Source organism: Hypanus sabinus, chromosome 2, assembly GCF_030144855.1.
Source record: "Hypanus sabinus isolate sHypSab1 chromosome 2, sHypSab1.hap1, whole genome shotgun sequence".
NCBI lineage: Eukaryota > Metazoa > Chordata > Chondrichthyes > Myliobatiformes > Dasyatidae > Hypanus > Hypanus sabinus.
In genome coordinates, this window is record NC_082707.1 from 136,295,593 (window position 1) to 136,320,982 (window position 25,390).

Sequence of the window (25,390 nt, forward strand, 5' to 3'; positions counted from 1 at the left end):
TCAAACTTCAGCGTGCATTTGATCATATTATGATCACTTTCCCTTAAGGGTTCTTTTACCTTAAGCTTTCTGATCAATTACAGTTCATTATAGAACACTCAGTCCAGAATAGCCGATCCCCTCGTGGACTCAACCATGAGCTGCTCTAAAGAGACATCTTGTAGGCATTCTAGAAATTCCCCCTCCTGGAATCCAGCATCAACCTCATTTTCCCAATCTGCCTGCATATTGAAATCACCCATGAATATTACAACTTGATCTTTTGGCAGGTATTTTTTATCTCCCTTTGTAATTTGTAGACCACATCTTTACTACTATTTGGGGGTCTCTATGTAACTCCCATCAAGGTTTTTTTTTTACTCTTGCAGTTCCTTAGCTCTATCCACAACAATTCAGCATCTTCAAACCCTATTTCAACCTATTTATAATGATTTGATTTCATTTTTTACCAACAGAGCAACACTGCCCCCTCTGCCTTCCTCCCTGTCCTATTGATACAATGTGTATCCTTGGACATTAAGCTCCCAGTTATAATCTTCTTTCAGCCATGATGCCGTGATGCACACAACATCATACATGTCAATCTGCAAATGCATCTACCTTATTCTGTACACTGCACGCATTCAAGTATAACATCTTAGGTCTCTATTCATTGGAACGTAGAAGGTTGAGGGGGGATTTGATCGAGGTATTTAAAATTTTGAGAGGGATAGATAGAGTTGACCTGAATAGGCTGTTTCCATTGAGAGTAGGGGAGATTCAAACGAGAGGACATGTTTTGAGAGTTGGGGGGCAGAAGTTTAAGGGAAACACGAAGGGGTATTTCTTTACTCAGAGAGTGATAGCTGTGTGGAATGAGCTTCCTGTAGAAGTAGTAGAGGCCAGTACAGTTGTGTCATTTAAGGTAAAATTGGATAGGTATATGGACAGGAAAGGAGTGGAGGGTTATGGGCTGAGTGCAGGTAGGTGGGACTAGGTGAGATTAAGAGTTCGGCACGGACTAGGAGGGCCAAGATGGCCTGTTTCCGTGCTGTGATTGTTATATGGTTATATCTTCAGTCTGTTTTCACCCTTTTTGATTGTGTTGACTACAATTTTGTCCTATCAATAGACTCTTCTCACTACATATTGCTTCTGTTTGTAAACCTGCTACCTCATCTTTAACACTATCACTTTGGTTACCACCCCCTTGCCAAATTAGTTTAAGCTCACCTGAACAACTCTAGTTGACTTGTCTGCAAGTATATTGGACCCCCTCAGGTTCAGGTGTAGCCAGGCCCTTTTGTACAGGTCATACCTTCCCCATAAGAGATTCCAGTGGTCCATTACTCTGAACCACTGACACCTGCACCAGTTCCTCATTCACACATTTACCTGCCAAATCATCCTACTCTTACTCTCACTGTCACATTGCACAAGCAGTAATCCTGAGATTACTACACTGGAGGTTCTGTTCCCAGCTTTCTACCTAGTTCCCTACAATCTCTGTTCAGGACCTCCTCATCTTGTCTACCTATATCACTGGTGCCAACTGGTGCCAATATGTACCAAGACTTATGACCGTTCAACATTGCCCTTGAGAATGCCATGGAACCAATCCAAGACATCCCTGATTCTGGCACCAGGGAGGCAACAAGCCATCCGGGTGTCTCCATCATGCCCACAGAACCTTATTTCTGTTCCTCCGACTAGGGAATCTCCTATCAAGACTGCTCAGTCCTCTTCACCTCTCTGCTCTTCTGATTTACATCACCAGGCTCAGTGCCAGAAACCTGCTCACCTCTGGTAGGTCGTCTCCCTCTACAGTATCTAAGGTTTTTAAAAGAACAATTGATTGGTAGTTGTTAACCTATAGAGGTGACAAATACTCATACTTCACCTGATAGCCCACGGTGTTTCAGGAACAGGCCATTAATCCATACATTGTGCCAATTTTGTCTTTTTTTTTTTGAAACTGATAGAAATACTTAATTGAACACTAAATAAATGAAATACTTGTGGACTTTGAAATGTCTACTGAAACACACTGACTTACAAGTGGCCTCCCAAATGGAACCTGCTACATTAAAAGTGACGAACAGATGGAAGGCTGGTTAGAATCCAAGGGTATATATAGCCTGTCAGTACAGTTTCATAAACCTATTATGTTGATGTGTTAAAATCACTAGAATGGCCTGAGAGTGAATGGGGGTGGAGGAGGGAAAGGAAGGGAGGAAGAGGGGGAAAGGGTGGGGGAGAGGGTGGGGGAGAGAGGGGGGAGAGAGGGGGGAGAGAGGGGGGAGAGAGGGGGGAGAGAGGGGGGAGAGAGAGGGGAGAGAGAGGGGAGAGAGAGGGGAGAGAGAGGGGAGAGAGAGGGGAGAGAGAGGGGAGAGAGAGGGGAGAGAGAGGGGGGAGAGAGGGGAGAGAGGGGAGAGAGGGGAGAAGGAGGAAGTTGAGAGGGAGGGAAAGGTGGGCAGGATGAGGAGGGGAGGGCAAGGGGATGAAAAATTGGTGAGAGAGGAGATGGGATGGGGAGAGGGGGAGGGGAAAGAAGGGAGGGAGGAGAAGAGGAGAAGGGAAAGGGGGAGGGAGAGGGGGAGATGGAAGAAGGGGAGGGGGAGATGGGAGAAGGGGGAAGAGGAAGAATGAGAGAGAAAGACAGACAGATAGACGCAGACAGTGAGAAAGAAAGTTAGTGACCAATAGAGAGTAAACAAAAGATAGAGTGAGAAAGAGACATTAACAGGAATCTTTTACAAGTTTAAGTTATTTCCCGTCTAGAAATATAGTTATAGTGATAGGAGAACCACTCTTGAGGGTGAACATTTCTCAAATCTATGGAGACCTTGACTTTCTTTGAAATTTAAAAGTGTGAGGGGATTTATTTTTATGGCACTGTGATGTTGATGCAACTGATACAAATATGTTGCAACAGAATAAGTACCTCTGAACTATTAAGTAAACTCTCCCTGATCCCTGTAATTGAGCTAGCAGACTGGGCATAATAAACACACAGCCTGCTGGAGCACTTTTAAAGACGTGAAGATCCACCGGTTTGTTCCTAAAGCAGTTAGCCTCTGCAGAAATGCAGGAAGAGTTGAATGCTATTGGAGCACAAATGGTCTGGTGACAAAACATGGCTACTAAGAAGCTACCTGTTGGGGATGAATGATCTATCAAAGAAGGTTTAATAAAGAAGCTGATCATATATAATGCATATCCTTAAGAATGGATCATACTGGTCACTTATATTCATCATGATGAGTATAATAACCACTGTAGAAGCTACTGGGTGGTGGGGTGGCGATATGTCTCTGCCAAAGGAGGAGTAAGATGCTGCTTCCCTCTGCTAGCCTAAAGGTCACACTTGGGCAAGGGGTAGGATCTGCTCAGCCCTCCAGTCAGGGCAACATGAAGCCATAGGAGCAGGTGGTAGATGATCATTTGAGTGGCCAGTGCATATCACAAGTCCTGGTTATGCAACCACTGACGCCAGGCTGACAATCTGTGAAGAAAATCAATCATGACTGGCGTCACTTGTCTTGTAAAAATACTACCCAGAAGTGGTTTAGTATTTCCTTCATCTGCAGAAAAATTTGCAAAGAACAATCACGATCATAAGACCATGATCACCTACATCATATGACAAGGCACATAATGACGATGATAGTATAGGAGCTATGATTTAGATGTCCTAGAAATCCATATCTGGGTGATTTCCTTCAATGTGCTTAAATAAAATGATGATCTAAATGATGATTATTGAGGAGGTCCACAGGGTGATTGAATCTCACAATAAAGAGCAATTGAGAATTCTTTGCATTTAAATGGAAAGTGAGCTACAAGATCATCATGGACTAGATGAGCTAAAAAGCCCATTTCTGAGTTGTAGTGTTCTATGACTCTATGATGAATTCATTGCTTCAATGAGCAGTGGAAAAGGCCATGTTAGGAGCCACATTAAGCAAGCTTAAAAATGAAATGGTGACCAGGCAGTGCTGCAACATTGGATTAATTCTTGCTTAATTCATTTTTAAGGATCTTGGCATTGCTGATATGGCAAGATTTATTGACCATCCTGCATTGATCTTGGGATGGTGGTGGTGCATGACCTTCAACTATTGCAATCCTTCTAGGGAAGATACTCCCTCAATGCTGATGGAAAGAGAGGTCCTGGATCTAGACCCACTGAAGATAAATGAATGGCTGCAGGACAGGAAATGAGGTGGTGGTGGCGCCAGCATCATTTATGGTCACACACACCATGCCGTAACCCTTTTCTTTTGCTTTGGGCTACCCAGCTGACTTTTCCACCCAGTAGGTAGCCAGTCTCTCAATCTGGTCAACTGCTGGAAGGGAACCGGAATTGAAGTTTTGTCATTAAATCCAGCAGGCATTCACAGGCTTCCTCAGCCATTACGTTTCCTCTCCACTTCACCAGCAATATCGAGGCACAAGCAGAAGAGGGAACGAACCGGTGACTCAGCTTCAGCAAAAGCTCGCCATGGATTGGATGGTAAGTGGAGCTGGTCGTTGATCTGAATAAAGAACTGAGAATCAGAGATAATTACACCCTATATTGGAAGATGGCTGTCTAGATTGTCAGCCTCTGATAATAGATTAATGCTGGGTCTTTAGTCTTTCAAGGAGGAAAGATAGGGCAGTATTGCAGGTTTGGTTGAACTGCTCTGCTGATACAGTGCAAGCAACCAGAATTTCATGCAAATGCATTCATGACTTTAAGAGTTATAGAGGTTTTTCCAGTGCCATGATTCAGACCCTAACATGTTGGTATAAATGGCACCTCAGAAGACACATGCAGAACCATTAATACTACAGGGTCTGGATTAACTGCCTACAAAAATCACTCCCAGCTATTATGAGATGTGTCCTCATTGCCAGCTGCTCCAGAGCCTCTGAGACTGCTCTTAGCTTGTTATGAAGGTCATCCCACACATTGCTACAGGTTCCTTGTATAGCATCACAGGATTGCATCAGGCAGCTTACTGTCTACAGTCAAGGCGCAAATAATAGGGCCCATGCTTGCAAATGGAACTACAGAATTTTCCCTTGAGAAAGGCCATGCCAGCTGAAGACGCGGCTCGAATTTTCAAGATGGCAGGTTTTCCAGTAGCCCAAGCTACCTTAAATGGTGCTGGGCAAAGTTGCCTCAATACGCTATTTCTGCATTACTTCCGTTTATATTTGATTTCTTCTCTATCTACAAATGGAATAAGAGAGCTTCTATTTGATGAATCAGTCGAGCAGCCTACTGGAGAAGCATCATGTGTACTTTTCAAGCTTCAGAGATGCCTGTGTTGATATTGAATCTGAACTTCCGTACTCTTGGCCAAATATATTGTCACCAGCACCAAACTAGTACATTGTGCCTTTTAATCCTTTAGTAGTTATTTCCTAAATTTCATTACTTAGACGTATTCATTGATTTATTAATTTGGCAAGAGGACAAGGTAACATTACCATTACTATAAATAAACACTGCAGCTTGGCTCAATGGAACAGCTGAAATGGTATACCCAGGGACCTCAGAGTCTCATTACTCACCGCAATGTGTTTGAAGGTCATCATGGAAGTCACACAGCTCTTCACGCATGTCTTCAGGGCAAGTGGAATTGTCATCACTCCTGAAGTTCAGTAGCATATTAATCTGCAGGAAAACATCAAAACTCAAACTGATATGCATGCAAGAACAGGCTATTAAAACGTAACTTGTTACCGGTGTTAATATTGTTTTTTAAAATGTAGTTTCACTGAGCAGGTCTGCAGACCATTGGCTTTTCATTTTCCATGAGGATACAGCTCAGTTAGTTGTCACAGGTTTCATGTGAATGGTACACTATAGTTTTCTCATTGTATCGAAAAGGCTCTGAAATGGGAACATGAAGTGCACCTGTGCACGACATACATACTCTCAAACATATTGAGTTACGTTAATTCTTCACCCTGTATTCAATAGTGGTTTGTAGAATTGTTTACTTTTGTAATGTGAAACTGCTTGTCCAGTCTTATTCTTAGTTCAGTTTGGGGAAGATGATCCCATTTTAGCTATTGTATGCAAAGATGGATGCAGAAAACAATCTGGCTATGGTAGAATTTACCTAGTATAGGATCCTCGTGATTCAGAATCAAAGCTATTTACAGTAACCTGATAACTCTTAATCTTCCATTGTTTTCCAAGATATCTGCAATTGTTTTCGCAACCAACTGTATATTCAAAAGGACATTGATAATTAATGAACCTATTTCATTTTCAGACATCATTCGCCAGACCACAAAATCTTGTCGTGTAAAAACTGTTTTCTTTCTTAAAGTTATCAATTATACTATATCTGTATTTTGTTTGCCGACTTATCTCCCACTGGAAAGAGTTTCAGGATATTCACTCTGCCAAAAGGTTTTGATTTTGAGCACCTTCATGAAGTGCTAAACAGCCTGTCCAACCCTTATAAAGAATAACTACAGCTGGTCCATATTACTATAGGCTCAGCTCTGGTGCAATGTCATCTGCACTGTCTCCAAAATGTGAACATTCAATAGCTAGAAATGGCTGCAATAAATCAGCTGTGGTCTAACTAGTGTTTTGAAAAGGGTCCAGCCAAACTTTCTTGCATAGTTTCAATGGATTTGTTTAGCTTCTAGGCATCCCAGAAACACATTTAAGATCATTGAAAATTTATCTTTCCAACTTTAATTATATATTTTAATTAATTTTATACAGATCTCTGCATATATAAAATTAACATCCACATATTGTTGTTTCTGTATCCTTTTAAAATGTGTCATTTGTTAATACAGTCTATCCTGATGATTTCCACCAAATGTATCACTTCACTTTTTTTAAAAAAATAACACAGTTAAGCTGCGTAGCCAGGAAACTGGGATCACGTGGTAATTGGAAATCACACACAGAGTACATCCGCTCCATAGTCTGAAGCTTGCAATCTGGAAAGTTAGTGCTGAAAAATTTGAATGATGTTCTGTTATCATTACTATGGGGAACCTGGACATTTTGACAATAACATTGCTCTCCTAAGTGAGATCTGATGGACAGCAGATGGCTAGTTTAAAGATTAAAGCAGTGGGTATGCCTTTATCTGCAGCCATAATCTGAAAGATCAGCATTGTCTTCAGGGAATTGGTTTCACTATCAACAATGGCCTGACATCTTAGTTACACCTTTGGAGGTTCTAGTACACCTTGTGGCCCATGGGTTCACTCTGGCACAGAATCAGTGCCTACACCTGTAAAATATGGATGACGTTATGGAGGACTTCCACGTGGACCTTGAGAAACATCCTGGTCTACATTCTAGGGACAATCTAATCCTCCTGGACACCTTCACTGCATGATTGGAAAAGGATGCAGTCCTGTGTCATGGTGTGATCTGCAAGGAGGGAGAAGAAAAGGCAAGCTGCAGTGGAGCCCTTATTTGACACAATGCTTGGAGAAGAGCTCTGTCAACAAACACCTTGTTCCTTCAACATGGCCCTAAAACAACAATGTTGCTACAAGTAGATCAAGATCGAACATCTCAGTCTCACAAAGATACTTCTTCCCACTCAGTATCTCACAGGCAACATTTGTGTACAAAATCCTTCACATCTCCAGGAAGGATGTGGCACCCAAGGACAATCTCCAACCATCAAGCCATTTGCACACATTTCTATCTGCTGGGCAAGCCAGGTTATTCGCTGCCTCCTACTGCAGCCCGGACACACTCTATTTTGAAAGTGTCACCAAGAGGTTACAAAGTGAATGGAGGAAAAGATTCAAAGATGCATTTAAAACCTCCATGACAAAAGTGCAACATCTCAACGGACACTTTGCAATCCCAGGCACGCACCCATGCAAAACAGAGATGTTACTGGAAACTTTGAATCATCTATAGAAGAGTCTGTTGTTCCTGCATTTGCCTCAATGATCCACACCACCAGAGTGGAAGAAAACCACCCTCAATCCTGAGACACTACTTAGGAAGACATTCAGTATGTACTTTAAAGTCAGCTTCTAGATGAATTAAAAACATATTTTCAAAGTTTGCCTTTCTCCCAAATAATTGCCCCACAAAACCCTGATATTCCTCAGTTGTTCCCTCGTTTGGTGTAGTATGGCCAGCTAGCTCCTCTTCAGCCTAAAAGGTCACCAATGGGAAAAGCTCTAAGCTGCTGAGTCACCAAGGACAATGCACTATCATGTGATCTTCCCAAGGCGCTCTTGATAAACTGAGTTGGCTATTCATCCAGAGCAACAAATAATGAATGTTATCTCAAACTATTGGTGAGTTGCTGGCAGATGCTCAACACATTGATCACATTGTCACATGTATACTTACTCAACACTTTAAACCACTGTGCTAATTTTTATTGTTAATAATTCTGTACAATTCCACTAAATTCATGGAAGTAGAAAACTCTGAGTATTTGGTATAAATGGTATCAGGTCTGGTATCAAGCTTGTGGTCAATTAACTGTGGATAACCTAGAGCAGCACAGGAGAAATATCACCATCACTCTCTCTACAAAATAATACAAATCCTTTCACAGGTTTGGCACTCAATGTCAGTGTCCTCTCCCTGACCACAGTTCCCAAGAATGAAGCTGTGATCATGCTCAGCCAGCTCTGATGGGCAGATCACATTGTCCGCTTGCCTGAAAAGGCTCTGGAAGGGAGCATCCCACTCTGAGCCCAGTAACAATAGACTTACTGGAAGACAGGAGTAAAGCACTTCTCTATGAAAAAGTGTAATGTCCCCAACAACTTCTGGGAATCTTTGATCTGTGATTACTCAATCTGGAGAAGTCATGAACACTTACAGACTCTATAATAGCAGGACACGGGTAAACAGTGACCAATTAAATTGTCTACTGTCCTTACAAAATCAATTTTTAAAAATTTTACCACTATTTATCAAAAAATTATCCTGCTACCAGTAAAATTTTACTTCAATGGTCTGTGAAGTATTTGTACTTGCCTTGTTATGGTCCAGGCAGCAAATGGACTTCCTTTGTCCTGGCCCCACCTCACATCTAAACTTGCATCTGCTTAGATGTAATTGAATGAGAAATTTGAGTGCTGAAGATATTGCCCTGGAGGATGTTACCATTGGTGGACATCATGGACACTGCTTGTGGAAACTGCCTATATAGGAAAATCTTAACACATCTATACTGAAATCATTACATAGTAATCTCCTGAGGGTAATTTTCCAATAAATGGCTTACTATATTTTCTAGGAGCGCTGAATAAATTGCTGGATTTGCAGCAATGCCCACTCAGAACCACTCTGCATTGATGTAAAAGTGGAATTACAAATGCATTCAAAAGATCAGAATAAAAATTATCTCATGTCACCTGAAGAAATCTGCTTTTAAATTCTCTGGAAGCAGCAGCATTCCTTTATAGTGCTGTCTCTGAAATACCCAAAAGCAAGGAGAGATATGCTGTTAATTACTATATGCAATTAACCCGTTCATAGAAATGTTGGACATTACCTGCTCCTGAGGAGGTGACCGGAACTCCCTTGACTTCTTGGCCGTTAAGGCTGCCGACATATCAAAGGCCAGCATAAGTTCTTCGTACCGGAACCTTTGGTTCCTTTGCAGCTTTACAACAAACTTGTCAGCAAAAGATGCAATGGCTTCCACTCGATGTCGGAGTTCACAGTCACAGAAGTAGTGAAGCAGTTCACACATCTAGAAAGGAGAACAAACTGCTTTTCATACATAAGTGACTGTTGTGGAAACACTAACTAAGAACACCAGAGTGACTTTGAGTTTCATTTTAAGAGTTTATTAGCGTGACATTACAGAGAGAGCCTGCAGCAGTCTCCACTGCCACCAGAACTCTGATTTTTAGGTTATACCGAGCTCATATTTATACAGCAAGACAAACAACTTCACATATCTTTGTTTGGAATCCCACGGTCAGTACATGATCAATCGTTTAAAAGACAGGTCAATTATCCCTCAGCACATCTAACAGTTCTTCCTGCTTCCTGTTATGAGGGTTCAAGTTTTACCCCCAGAGGCATCCTCCCTCCTGGGTCCAGGAGCCTAGCATCTTATTTACTGGAGTTCTTGATACTGTGCTTATCGTTCAAGGTTATGCTTGACACGCATCAGCAGTCTTAAGCCCAGCTGCTCCAGAATGGTCAAGTACACCATCATAAACTAGTTTTAACTATTTCTACCACAGTGCCCAATCATCTCCAAACAATCTGTTTGGCTAAAATTATACCTTTTAGTTCATCATGTCTTGTGAATATCACTTTCAAGCCTGGCAGGTATTGGCTGTACCCAATACAGCAAATATTGATTTGAATTTTAAATCCCTTATAAAGGAAATGACCAAAGCAGTATTTCCACACTTAAGAAACATTGCAAAGGTACACCCATTCCTGTCATGTAATGATACTGAAAAACTGATACACTCTATATAAAATAGATTATATTACTGCTATGCACTTTTTAATGGCCTTCCAAAGCAATCTATTGACAGACTTCAACTCATTCAGAACAGCACTGCTAGATTGGAAAGAAAACCAGGATGAGAGAGGGTAGCACTCCCATCCTAGCTACTCTGCACTGGCTTCCTGTATCTTTTAGAATTGATTTTAAAGTTTTCTTACTTGTTTTAAAACTCTCAATGATCTGGGACCAGAGTACATCACAGAATCACTTTAGATTTATAACCCAAGTTGAGCTTTCAGGTCTTCTTCCGCCAGTCTCTTAAATTTAAACAATCTCCCTCAAAAGATGATTGACGGGTCAGCTTTTTTGAACTACACTCCTAAACGGTGGAGTTCAGTAAGTGATGCAGACTCGGGTGACATTTTTAAACACAAGCTGAAAACCTATTTATTTAACTGTTCTTTTAACTAACATCTTTTTCTCTTTAATTCTCATGTTTGCATTTTATCCCATAATAAAGCACTTTGAATGTATGAAAAGTACTTTGTAAATAAGTTATTATTTTTATTCTTCTTCTTATTATTATTATTATTACCCTAAATATTCCTTGAATTGATTTGGATTATTAATCAATTTTAATCACATTACTTTGAATCGGAAGTCCTGTATTGACCAGAAAAGAACAGAAGATTTCCTTCCTAATTGGTTTCCATGGCAATCTGAGTGCCATCATAAATACCAGATATTTATTTACCAAAATTACAGGGTTATCCCAATTCAATTGTCCAAAATCTAGAAACTAATCCAATAGGTTAGACATTTTGCTCTCCTATTCAGTGTTTGTCCATCTACTGTAGATGGAAATAAATGCCAGTTCAACATTAAACAAATCATAAGCTGGTCAGAATCAACACTTCAGTTTTGTAAAGTGAAGTGCAGTTTGCTGTAGGAACTGTTGAGCAATGAACTGACAGCCAGCATTCTGTAGTGTGTAAAGTCTGAGTAATTATAGCTTAAATTATATTTGTAAAGAGGCTCTTCAAATTATCATATTCCATAATTTTACCCAAATGAATCCTATTAACTTGACTAGATATTCAAGTACAAAATATATTGCTGAGTCCCTTGTTGATATTTATTCATTTTTCAGGATCCGTGCTTGACTGTCAGCATTTATTCCTCACTCCCAGCTGCCTCCGAGTAAATAGCAGTGAGCCATCTTCTGGTAAAAGTGTTCACACAACGTTACTGGCAAAGTAGGCCCAGAATTTAGATCTAGCAATGAAATAGTCGAAAATTAACACTCAACTTGTCACTGACACCGCATCTTGCGAAAACATTTGAAAATAAAGTCAAATAGTGCAAGAGGGGCGGGGGCTGGGATCAACCTATGGTTCACAGCCCTGACCAGCTGAATCATTGGAAATTTTTTTTTCCATAAACAAAATGATTTTACTGTGCTCTATTTGGGGTTGTGTTTGATCAGTTTCTTTTCAGTTTAAAACATACCAAGTTAAACTAGCATGTTTCTTTTAGATAAATATATCTACTTTAGGGCATTGTTTATTTCCTAATTTCCTCTCCCTCCCAAAACCCCAACCAGCAAATTATTCACTCAGATGAGTATTGCAGTCAATTTCAAAATTCACTGACTGTTAAAGTTCAGCATGATATTAGTATGTAGTGACCAGAATAAACTTTGCCACACATGAATATCCATACTTATAATGGGAAAACTCCAATCCCCAGCTGACCATCTTCCTGCAACCTGAAGTTTATGCAAATGACATCAATGCCAACACTTTAGGCTTTTGCCCAATAGGTGGCACTATGGTGCCATTGCTCTGCCAGCAGTAATTGGGTCCAGCTAATACACACTATGTATACCAGGCATCTTCTCAGAGTTTTACTTAAATTTTGCATGCATCTTTGGCTGCCCTAGCGTCCAGCTGGTGTAGCCTCTCAAATTCTGCTGTCTGCTCACAGTTATTCACTTTCCTAACCCTTTATGTGGAAACCTTTCCAATCAGGTGACCTTCTGAATTTCTAGCCTCCTACAAGTGCATACGTGACACCAAAGGATTTCCTAGCACATATACAGGGCATGTTGCAGGAAGGTGTACTCTGGCTTTGGACTTGACAGGAATATCACAAGGAGTCAAAATTGGGAGTGCCAAGACCAGCTGTGCAAACCTTAGGCTTCCAGCAGGTGTCTGAATAAGTAGTGTGGAAGTCCCTCACACATTTTTGTTTCCCTAACTTTCACAGTTGTTGTTGGCATTACTGCAGCAGATCACGGCCATTATTTTTTTTTATCTGTTCATTTAGCTCTTCCATTTGTTAAACTTAAATTTTCTGGGCAAACTTCTACAGTAAGTTCCTTCATACACTAAAACTTCCTGGGTAATGCACTGTTCCCTAAGCTTTCCATTAATCTTTCAGGTACTCTAAAACAAAAATAAACACAAAATATGCATAGTTTGCCACACAGTGCAGAAATTGTACTGAAGTGTATCGTACCTGAAGTTTAACAGACTCTGGCAAACTTTTCTCCAGCAGTCCTTTGAAAGGGGGTTGAGTAACCTGTGTTACTGCTTCTCCGGCCTCTATAGTCTTCTCTTCATTTTTAGTGACAATCTCTTTCTCTGTTTTATCTTCATCCACTCTCTCCTCTTGGTGTTCACCAAACAAGTCAGATTCAATCAGTAGCAGAATTTTTTGGACGTCATTATCATCAAACATGCCTGTGATCAGCATGGTTTTAATCAGTTTGAGAATAGGAACTAACTGAAACTCCACACTTCCCCCCACTGGGTCTCGAATGTGTGGTCCACCACCCATTACAGCCTCTGTGAGCATTTCGATTGCTTTGACCTTAAGAATATTAAATGGCAACTTAGGGCTATATTGACGTCTATCGTCACTGGTGTTAACAAAACATGGCGATGAAAAGTTTAATCGAGGTCTCAAACAGGTGCTGAGTCCAACACCGGGAAGTCCATAAGTCCGATTATTATTTGGAAACAATGTTATACTCCTGGTTTCATCAGTTACAGGAATAATGAATTCGTTGTTCATAATTAATCTGGCTTCTTTAGCTGATTCAAGGTGTATACTTAAGAGGAGGTCATAGAATCCACTGCGTAGAAGCCCTGGCAGATATTTATTATCAATTGTATACAATAGTTGAGATTGATCGATGTGGCTACAAAGTGCATGGGCTACACGAGTGTTGCCCACGGCACACAAGGCACAGTACAGTTTCAATGTATGGTAATGGAACTTCATGAGGTCTTGATTTTCAATTAGCTCAAGGATGTCTATTGATCTGAAAAATATGATAAATATATTTCATTATGGCTCATCAGGCAAAACAAAACTGCGTGGTAATAATAAGAGTTAAAGAAATATGACAATAGTGCAATATTCCAGATGGTTGTAAAGGACTTTCCTAGTTTACAAATCAATAGATCATCACATCTAAACATACATAATTACAAAATTATATTATAAATGGATAAACCTACATACATGTGATTTTGGGCCCTCTTCTTCTATTGAGGATTAAATGAAAATCTAGGTATTATGGGGTCTCTGTGTATCATATTAATTAAACCAGCAAGGAATTACCCAAGTCACTGGAATTTAAACAATGCAATGTTTAGTAAAGTTTAGTAATGTTTTGTAAAGTTCACTAATTTTCACTTTGACGTCTAGCGCACAAAGGTAATGAAATATGAAAATTACCTAAATATTCAACAATTAAAATAGAAGAATTGCCTTGCAAAACAGCTTCATTTGAATGTTTCAAATTAGTATCTGTTATTTAATCAATTCAATGAACATCTCTTATCAATTCATTGTCTGTAACTAGTAAATAAGACGTGATTACAAATAAATCAGTTACTTTATATGTCAAATTCTGAAAATAGTCATTTCTAATCACAGCTTAACTGCACCTTGAAAAATGTTTTAATATAAAATATCTTATAATTATTGACCAAATCTAAAAGCCTTTTCATGAAATACCTTTGGATATTTAACTATTTCTCAATTTATCAGTGAGAGCAGTGTTAAATGTATTGTGTTTTTAGTAAAATATACTTAAAGGTGGCATTTTTGAAAAAGTGCAACCAATTGGACGTTTAGATGCAGCAAACTGAAAACACTATTACAGCTCTCATCTTGGATTAAAGAAGATGATGGTGAACACTGTCAAACCCATTGTGCGTAGCACAGAGATCCAGAAATCCTCCCCTACAGACCTATTTGCAGACTTTAAAAAATAATTCCCTATTGATCTGAACAAACCAAGATGTTGCAGCAGTGGCCCTCCTGGTATCATATTAAAAATGTATCGAATTGATTACCGACTGCCTCTAATTGCTGTTAATAGTGTGAATAGCCAAGATAAACAGTTAATTGTGAACAAATATGGGACAGTTAAAAAAAAGGATCTTCAGGTAGTTTCAATCAGCCGATAAATTTCAGAGAGATTAGTTCAATTATAAATGAATGGGTTATATTTATTGCTGTCTTGTTTCTATTGCAAAATGAATGTTGAATGCATGTAGCTGTTTAAAGAAGGTATCTTTGAATCAGTAGGAATTGAGCTGTATATAAGAATGCTTAATAGTATTCAAATAGAATCTTTTGCACTTCTTTCCCAAGGTACTAACAAATGGTTAATGCAAATTAGCTGTGATTTGCACTGCACGTATGATAGGACTTTAACAGTTTAAAGTATACCAACCGATTCTCCTCTGGAATATGCAATACCATCATCTGCAACGGCTGAAGACACTGCACAACCCAACCATGGTGATCACTAATCCTTGCTGTCTCCACGTTGAGAAAGTCAATGGGCATTCTGCTCCACATAACCGGAGTGATCATCTGTACGTCAAGTCGAGGAGGGCACTGTGGAATGGGATTCTTCTCTTCACTTTTAAATATAGCCGCAGACAGAGGCATTGCATTCTTTAGCAAAAGATATTAATAGTTTTGTTAATGTACAGCAATATGAATAGAACAATTAAACTGTCACCATTATTTAATTTTCATTTTATAAGTACAAAGTAGGAGAATGAAATAGCCCCAGAAACAAAACATTTCTAAATAAACCTTCCAACATTTAGAAGGTTTACATGTTAATTACAATTGGTATATTTCTAAGATGAAGTTCTTGTGCTAATTATAAAAGTCTCTTAAACACCTTGGTTACACAGCTTTCAAGTCAATAGTGTGTTTGTCTCTCTACTAATCAAGACATTTTTAGGTCACCAAAAGGACCTCAGCGTATGATTCACTTAGACTAGCAAGCCTCATAAAACGGTAAAATTCTGGTACTGCAACAGCCATGGGACTTGGCTGGGGATGGATTAGGAGACATTCCAAACTATTTAATCCTATTCCAATTCTTTCACTCTCTTTTAATATGTTAAACAAGTATCTACTAATTTTCCAGTGAGCCCAGTAAGTTTAAAGAGAGCAGAAAATATGTATGTACTCTGGACCCTGGCTCTGTCTGCAAACCGATCGACATACCTGAATTCCGATATTCCAGACTGCAAACTCAGATTCAGGATGTACAGTTCAGACCTGAATTCTGGCTGCACCCCCAGTTCGCACACTTAGACCCTCTGTTCACAGTCTGGATGATTGAGTGAGCCAGATACTGGAAATCTTTTTCTATCAGATGCTGGATTATCAGTTTAACAGTAGTCTGACACTGAACAAATTAACATCTTCCAGCTCCAGCTGTCAGCTAATTGCGCACGTGTTGAAGATTTGGTATTCCTAAAATTCGGAAATCTCCAATTGTATGTTTTAGGTTAACAAGTGAACCAGATGCTGAACCATCAGGATTTTAAATAAATTAGACCACATCACATAAATAAATTAGAATTACCCAAAATTTTACCAGGCTTCAGTCAGACTTTGTTCTGCACTTAGGGTATTTCACCAAGTAACCACTGCCTGTCTCAAGAGAATCACCGAACAATTTGAGGACAAAGCATTCAGAAAACACTGTGGAGGGCATTCTGACTGGTTGCATCACTGTCTGGTATGGAGACGCTCATGCACAGGAGGCTATATACTCAGCCAGCACCATCACGGGTACGAGATTCCCCACCATTGAAGACATTTTCAAAACCCAATGCCCCAAGAAGGCAGCATCCATCAGTAAGGATCCTCACCGTCTGAGAGTCATGCCCTCTTCTCATTATTACCATAAGGGAGGAGGTACGTGAGCCTGAAACTCACTCTACATTTTGGGACCAATATCTTCTGAACAGTATATGAAAGCTCCCTCATTATTCCTTTTTTGCATTATTTGTTTATTTATAATGCAACTTATAATAGCTTGTTATGCTCGCACTTTCCCAAAATGACAAATGTCATGACTTATGTCAGTAACACTGAATTGATTCTGATTCTGACGTATGAATAGGCCTCTCACAGTAAATCAATGTATGAACATAACTATGTTAATCGATAGTCAAACTGAAGGATCTTCATGATATGTAACTGTGTTATCATTCATGTATTCTGTGAACTCAAAACACAAAATACTACTTTGTGTGCTTGATGAGACATGAAACATTATCATATACGACTCTTTTAGAGTTAGTTCTTGGATCTGTCATTCTAACAAAAGTTCCTCTTTTTACAATGTATGGTTGCTAACTAGCTGGTCTGAAGAAGCAGCCAATGACATCCCCCTAAGCCACTTTCACTGCAAATACATATATAGAAGCGGAATCTTTAAGTAGGATCCACTGGATGAGTTCAAGTATGCAAGGGAAGAGAAGCAGTTATGCCACAATAACTTCCAGATGCTGTGTGGCTGCTATTAAGGCCCTATGATGCTTTGGGATTTCCAACATCTCAGGGAATCTGTAACATGTAAGCATAGTGACTCTTCACAACAGTGCTTGGTATATATGTGGTAAATTACAAGGTTTCCTGCCCCTATGGTGGGGGTTTCACCGTAGAACACTTTGGAGAAATGGTGCATTTGTGTAAAATGTCTCCCAAGCACAAAATGAAGCTGCCCTTAATTATTGTCAGTTAGATATACTGGAACTTGCCAAAGAAATGTGATACAGCCAAATCTGCATTTACCCTTGCAAATCGCTCTGGCAAAGTCTACTTTCACCATATACCACTTCTGCCAGTGGTACTCTGCATACATACCTCGACATGAAATACACTTTGAATCTTTGAAACTTAGTGGCGGGCATTTAATAAAAGTAGGCCCAACATTACTTTTCCATTTAATTGAGAAGCAGTACAGAGCTCCGTAGTTTAAAGGTAGGCACTGCACTGTCCCTGAGCTGGAGGCAGTGATTGTTCCAACAGTCACTTTACCATACCAACATTCTCAGGATTTTTCTTCCAATATACATTACAACAGCCAATCTTTCACAACCTATTTATAAAGCAGAACAATTGACATTACAACACCCACCTTCAATTTTCCAAGTTCAAACTGGAATAGATTCGGGCTTGTGGCCTGCATGAAAACAGCAGGAAACAACCTTGTGCTTGGCTCAACCTGGGAAACAAAAACATACAATTTACAAGTTTTATTTGGAATTCTTAACACTCAGGTCTTACAAAAAGAAATCCTCAAAATAAGCAATGAGGGTAGCTGACAGATACCTCATCTGTCCCAGGGTAAGCAAATGTCTTTTATCAAATGGTTGCGGAACATAGGGAGTGAAAAGTCATTTGATAATCTCAGCTCAGTTCCTAATCAAATTTATTTCAGATTGACTATAATCCGCCTGGCTATCTAAATATAATTAGATCCTCAAATTTACTGGATGAAGTGCACCAAGAAGTTGCAGCAGGATTAATTAGGTTGGAATTAGCAACAGCTATCTGGTCTGTGCTTCATAGACAGCATTATGTGATTATGGACATTCACACCTTTGACTTTCCTATTAACCTTTATTATGATACAGGTAATTTTAACAGAACCAAGCACCAACCATGCAGCCCTGACACTCCCATTCTGCCTAAGCAGTAGGAACAAAAACTGAATTTCCATAAGGGAATTGGATAAAATTGAAAGAGAATACTCTGCAGGACCATGGGAGTCAGTGAGTTGAATGATCTCTTTGAGTGTTGTAGCTGTTCAGTAATTTCTGAAGAGAGAGAGATATATATATACACACACACACACACACACACACACACACACATATATATATACATACATATATATATAGTATTGTGCATTTCAATTTTTTAAATTTTTTAAATTGCATTTTAAATTTTAAATTGCATTACTTCTCAACAGGCTCTCCTATTAGGAGAGAGAGATGAAGGTGACATGGCCGAGATGTTCATATGCCTTAAATGCAAATGAGCAAAGTAAAACTTCCTTGCTCTTAAATGCCAACCTACAGTTTTTTATGGGGATTAAATTTAATAAGCCTAGATACATTTAGGAAACTTTAAGTATGACATAGTTAGTTTGCAGAATATAGAGATCTGTACACATTTGCAGCTTTGTAAGCTAACTAACATTCCCAAAACAGCATTGGACAAGCCATTTACCTGGTAACGGATACCAAGATCCTTTCCATTTGCTGTGAAGGTTAACCAGCCGTTTGCGAGATCAACCAAGCAACCAACTACTAAGTCAGCACTGCTACCGCTTGATCCCTTTGAGCTGCTGAGAAGATCTCCTCCCCAAACCATATAACAATTGCTGCGCTTGACACTGCAAAGGAAGCAAACAAGCCAAACAAGTTTAGCACTTAGTCAAAAATAAAGATCATCCGGCAGGCAGGCATGTCAAGTAACAGAGCTCTAAATGACTGCCACCTTTCATGCAATTAAACTCAGTGGGAACTTTATTAGGTGCACCTAATCATTAATGCAAATATCTAATCATTTGCAATCAATGCATAAAAGCATGCAGACATGGTCAAGATGGTCAATCACTGTTCAGAGCAAATGGGGTAAGAAATGTGATCAAAGTGAATTTGACTAGACAGATTGTTGGTGCCAGACAGGGTGGTTTGAACACCTCAGAAACTGCTCATATCCTGGGATTTTCACACACAACAGTCTGTAGAGTTTACAGAGAATAGTGTGAGAAGAAGGGCAGTTCTGTGAGCAAAAATGCCGTGTTAATGAGAGAGGTCAGAGGAGAACGGCCAGACCAGTTCAAGCTGACAGGAAGGCGACAGTAACACAAATAACTATGCATTACAACAGTGGTGTGCAGAAGAGTATCTCCCAATGTACAATACATCAAAACTTGAAGTGGATGGGCTACAGCAGCAGAAGACCATGAACATACACTAAGTGGCCACCTATTAGGTACCTAATAAAGTTCCACTGAAGGTATTTCAGTGGAAAAGGCTGGGATGAAGTTGATACAAAACAAAGATCTCTCAGTTATTTTTTTTTGCCTTAGGAATCATTGGAATTTCAGAGATAAAAACCCTTGAATACGTCATACATATCTCATGGGTTGTTACAATTCTTATTCACTATTAATGTTGCACGATATGGTATTGAAATCACCAAATGTTAGCTCATTGTTTAATGCTACGTAATGTTCAGAGTTCATTCTGACGATATCTGTAAGCAGTCTGTCCATCCTCCCTGGGGAATGCATGGGTTTTCTTCGGTTTACTCCAGGAGTTTCTGAATCCTCCCACAGTCCAAAGACCTACCAGCAGGTAAACTACTCATTGTAAATTATCCTGCGTATAGGCCAGGTTGCTGATTGGGCCAGAAGGGCATATTCTGTACTGTATCTCAAATAAGTAAATAAAACATTCCAGTTTTGGTGAATCTCTTTAGTGTAGTTATCACAATTGCTTCCAGAGGTTTGGGGAGCTGCTATTGCTTTAAGAGACATACCACGTAGATTGTAACATTGTTACTCAGTGTTTGTGGCTTCATTTGCATGACAGTGATAACTTTTATACTTCACTTGATGATCTGTGCCCAGGTAGGTAAATGAGCAGAAATGATACCTAGCTCAAGAGAAGGTCCCAGTAAATGAGCAAATGGGATACCGGTATATTGAAAATGTGTGGAAGTAATGGAAGTACTTGCTCCTATTATTCACAGCTAATAACATGGTAAAGACAATATTAGACAAGACAGAAAAACATTCAAGTAATGCTTCAGTAAAGGAAAAATACTTCAGTAACAAAGGAAGGGTGTGAATAAAACTGGCAATGTAAAATTAAGGAAACCCTGAAGCTGTTTTACAAATACATTCAAAGGAAATGGATAATTAAGGAAAGAATGTAAACCAATGGAGATTTCCAAGGTGACAGATTCTGAGTGAACAAAATAGTAACACAAATAGATAGGGTTATGAACATAGGGCTGTTATGCTTGCCTTCATGGGTTATGGCATTGAGTAAGAGTTGGCATGTTCTACAAAACTTTGGTCAGACTGCACTCAGAGTAGCACGCACAATTCTAGTCATCGCATTATAGGAAGGATGTGAAATGGTGCAGAAAACAATTCACAACAGTATTGCCTAGATTGGAGGGCTTGAGTTACATGGAGACACTGAACAGGCTGGAGCTGTTTTCCTTGGAACAAAGAAGGCTCAACACGTTAAAGAGGTTTCTAAAGTTATGTAGGGCATAGCTAGGGTAGAAAGTCATAATCCTTTTCTGAGGAAAGGAGAATCTAAAACTAGAAAGTATAGGTTTAAGCTGTGAGGGGAAAGACTGAATGGGTATTTCAGGGGTAAGTTTTTCACACAGAAAGAGGGTGGTAGATATTTGGAATGAGCTGTCAGAGGAGGTGGAAGAGGCAGATATAATTACAATGTTTAAAAGACATTGGAATAGATAAATGGATGGGAAAGGTTTGGATGGGGATGGACATTGATCAAATACAGGCAAATGGCTTTAGCTTAAATAGGCATCTTGGTGCACATGGACTAGTTGAATGGACTATTTCCATGATTATTCTTTGAATCTATGAATCCATTTGATGCTGGACAAGATGCACAAACTTCTAGGATGTTGTTCAATGCAGGAACAAAGGGCAAGCAGCACAGAACAAGTAAATAAAGTGGTTAGAAACACACAAAAAAAACTTGATTTTAATAGCTGAGGAACAGAATACAGAATACAGGTTGATGTCAGAAAGTAAAACACAACTTTGACCAAGAATGAAGTCCTACATAAAATTCAACTTAACTGATGATGTGATTGTACCAGCGAGAAGAGAATTGTATCCATGAGGAAAGAATGTCCAGGCAAACGATAGATGGCTTTTTTTTGGTGAAGGGTGGTTAAATTTTCCGCAAAAGTTGTAAGAGGTCAACAGAGAATGGAGACAAAAAAAGGGAATTTCCCTCAGCAGAGAGTCAGTGACCAGAGAAGTTGATGAATACACGGTGAAATAAGATAGCAAATTTAAATGTGTGGGGACTGGTCACATTGCCACTCCAGGGAAGGCAATTTTGATGCTGAAAGCTCCAAAAAACTTCTTAAACACAGTACAATTCTCTTTCATTGCTTTTGAAGTATAAAGAAAAATCTTCTGTTTCTTAGGATTTTTATTTTCTGTTTTAAAGATTCTACCTCCCAGCATATACAGCAGATAAGGCTATAAATTATTACAGATTATTTATTTCATTAAAGAACATAATCATAATATATTACATGAAACTCTCAAACTATAGGGCATACCTTTCATGAACTCTGCCTTTCTCATCTCCAAGAGTGACAGTGACAGTCCGATGTTTATTCAGGTCAAATGACTTGCTGTGGTAATGGTAGTCAGGAGTTACCCAGCCAATCCACACCATAGATGGATCTTGGCCTGCAAATATTCTCACTGCATAATAATACTGTGTAGCAAAGAGACAACAGGAACACCTTACTATGAATATAAAGAATAGTCATTGTAAGAATCCTTTTTTGTGTAATACCATATGTGTGAATATTGTTTCTGAGGTAACAATAGCCTAAAATTACTTACAGATTTTATCAATGAAGTGATTATTCTCAATGGTAAAACACCAGATTCTTTTCAATATAGAATTGTTTGAATGATTTTTATACATATGCTTAATCAAACAAAGTAGTTTGAATTTGGAAGACATTGACAGCAAGAGAGAGATGTTCCGACAACATGGTCTCCACCTGAACCATTCCCTTGGAGAATCACATAATCAGGGCTGTGGTTAGGGCTTTAAGGGGAGATCTTGACTGACAAATCTGCTAGAATTCCTCGAGAAAATGACAAACAGAATAGACAAAGGAGAATCAGTGGATGTTGTTTACTCAGACTTTTAGAAGGCCTTTGACAAGGTGCCACACATAGGACTGCTAAACAAGACAGGAAAGGCACTAATTAGCACGGTCAGAAGTTTTCTAACTGACAGGAGGCAAAGGGTGAGAATAAAGGGAGCCTTTTCTGGTTGGCTGCTAGTGACTAGTGGTATTCCTCAGGGGCCAGTGTTGGGTTTGCAATTTTTCAGGTTTATGTTAATGTTCTGGATGATGTAGCCAAGATTGTATATGGTACAGGAGTCCTTATGCAAGCTTCCCTAAAGGTTACTTCCCAGATTGACTCAGAAATGAAGATGGCAAATGCAATGTCAGCTTTAATTGGAGAGGACCATAATATAAAATCACATTAAGAGTATTGTAAGCAGTTTTGGGCTCCAAATCTAAGGATGTGCTGCTATTGGAGAGGGTCCAGAGGAGGTTTGCAAGAATGCTCCTGGGGATGAATGAGTTAACATTTGAGGAGCACTTTATGGCTCTGGCCTATACTCACTGGAGTTAGAAGGATGAGGGGGATCTCACTGAAACCTACCAAATATTGAAAGGTCTGGTTAGGGTGTATGTGGAGAGGATGTTTCCAGTAGTGGGAGTATCTACGACCAGAGGGCACAGCCTCAGTATATTAAAAAAAACACCTCTTTACAACAGAGATGAGGAGTAATTTATTTAGCCAGAGGGTGTTGAACTGGGGGAATTTATTGCCACAAACTTGTCTGTGGAGGCCAAGTCATTGGGTATATTTAAAGCATAAGCTGATAATGTATTGATTAGTAAGGGGTAAAAGTTTGGAGAATGGGGTTGAGAGGGAGGAATAAATCAGCTATGATCGAAAAGCAGAGCAGACTCAATGAACTGAATGTCAGAATTCTGCTCCTACGTCTTATTGGTGATCCCCATACTGGATGTTGGGTGTTCTTTCAACACCAGTTAGTCAACAAATTAACAAATTTCACATCACCTGATTATGATTCAAATGTGACTTCATCCGAGCTTAGGCTCAGAAACTAAGCTACATTATTGAGCCATTATTGTTTTATTCAAGAGATTAAACCGAAACCCCATCTTCTTCCCATGTGGTGTAAATTATTCCATGCCAGTTTTCTGCAAAGGTATTGCAGCCTCTCACCTCACCTTCATGATGCAGGTGATTTGGTTAGTGCCATATTTCTCTTTGTGGATGTCTGTTGTGTGCAATGCCTTTCATTCAAGGTAACAGAGTCAACAGCACAAAGTACTTAAAGGCTGTATCCTCTCTATGAAGCGCCAAGGTCACAAAAGATTCTTTCTAAAAGCAAGTCTACTCTTTAAAAAGTCATGATCCAATTATCTTTCTCAGGACCTTAAAATTAAAAAGTGGACCTTATTTTGACATGAGTGCAGGTAATACAAAATATACATAGAAAAGATACTTTATGTCTCTGTAAGCACTATCTGAACATTGGTTAAAAGGCTTTTAATCATGTATGGGAATAAGCAGAGTTTCGTTATTGGTAATTGTACATTACCATTGAGGATTTTTTAATAACTTCTTGGTCAGCTCTGTCTCCAGATACATCGCGGCTCAATTTTGCACCCCTATGTGTAAAGAAGTAAATATTTTTAATCGAGAATAGTCCTTCAATAGTAAGAAATTTTCCTCACTGAAAATTAAAGGGACAAGTGTCCATTTCAAAAGAACATTTTAATCATTCATGCATAAATTTAAAAAAATAATTGTAAGAAAATGCAACAATTTGTGCTTCAATAGAAAAAAATTAGCAATGTTAAGTTGTTACGAATGTGCAAAGGTGAAGAGGGAGCAGGACAGAGCTGAGATGCAGAGGGAGCATGAAATTCAGTTAAAACAGCTGGAAGCAGCTGAAAAGGAGAAGGAAAGGGCCGAAAATCAAAGGGAGAAGGAGAAACAGAGGCAACATGACTTGGACATAGAGAAGTTAAGGCAAGAGCAAAGAGCTCAAGGGTCAGACTGAGAGGAGCAGTTTAGTGTTAGTAGGGAGTTTAGGTTAGTACCTCCGTTCGAGGAGATGGATGTTGATAATTATTTCTTGCATTTTGAAAAGGTGGCAGTGAGTCAGAAGTTTCGCAAAGATCAGTGCGTGGCATTGTTACAAAGTGTGTTAAAAGGGATGGCACAACGGGAATATGCGGCGTTGTACATGAAGGAGGAGGAGTCCGAGAATTATAAGAAAGTAAAGGAGGCCATTCTTCGGACCTATGAATTGGTACCTGAAGCCTATAGACAAAAGTAAAGAAATTTAAAGAAAGGGTGGAATCAGACATATGCAGAGTTTGCCTATGAGAAGGGTGTGCTCTTGGATCGTTGGTGTGCAGCAGAAATGGTGGAAGAAGATTTTTGGCGTCTCAGGGTGTTAATTCTGATTGAGGAATTTAAAGGTTGTGTTTCCGATGTATTTGAAAGAGAAGCCAAATAAGTCCATATCCGAATTTGCTAGGTTCGCAGATGAATATGCCCTAACCCACAAGACAAAGTTTTCCTTGAATAAAAGTTACCAGAGAGACTGTGGGAACGATAGAGAAAGCCCGCCGGCTGAGGCAGAGATCCCTCCGGGAGCTAGTGGTAAAATTAAGGAGGAAAGGCAAGACGGCAGGAGAGGTCCTGGCTTGACCTGTTTTAATTGTGGAAAGGGGAGTCATATTGCATCTAAGTGCCTTGCTCCAAGGAA

General features: G+C 39.5%; 1 protein-coding gene across 1 annotated transcript in view; it reads right to left on the reverse strand.

Annotated features, from left to right (window-relative positions):
• Window positions 1–25,390, reverse strand: part of ryr3 (ryanodine receptor 3) — a 375,337-nt gene that overhangs the window by 193,180 nt on the left and 156,767 nt on the right. Inside the window, 8 exon segments of the mRNA XM_059955616.1 lie at window positions 5,545–5,647; window positions 9,492–9,692; window positions 12,930–13,737; window positions 15,163–15,389; window positions 17,884–17,970; window positions 18,981–19,146; window positions 22,104–22,264; window positions 24,212–24,281. Of these exon segments, the coding sequence (XP_059811599.1) occupies window positions 5,545–5,647; window positions 9,492–9,692; window positions 12,930–13,737; window positions 15,163–15,389; window positions 17,884–17,970; window positions 18,981–19,146; window positions 22,104–22,264; window positions 24,212–24,281 (1,823 nt within the window).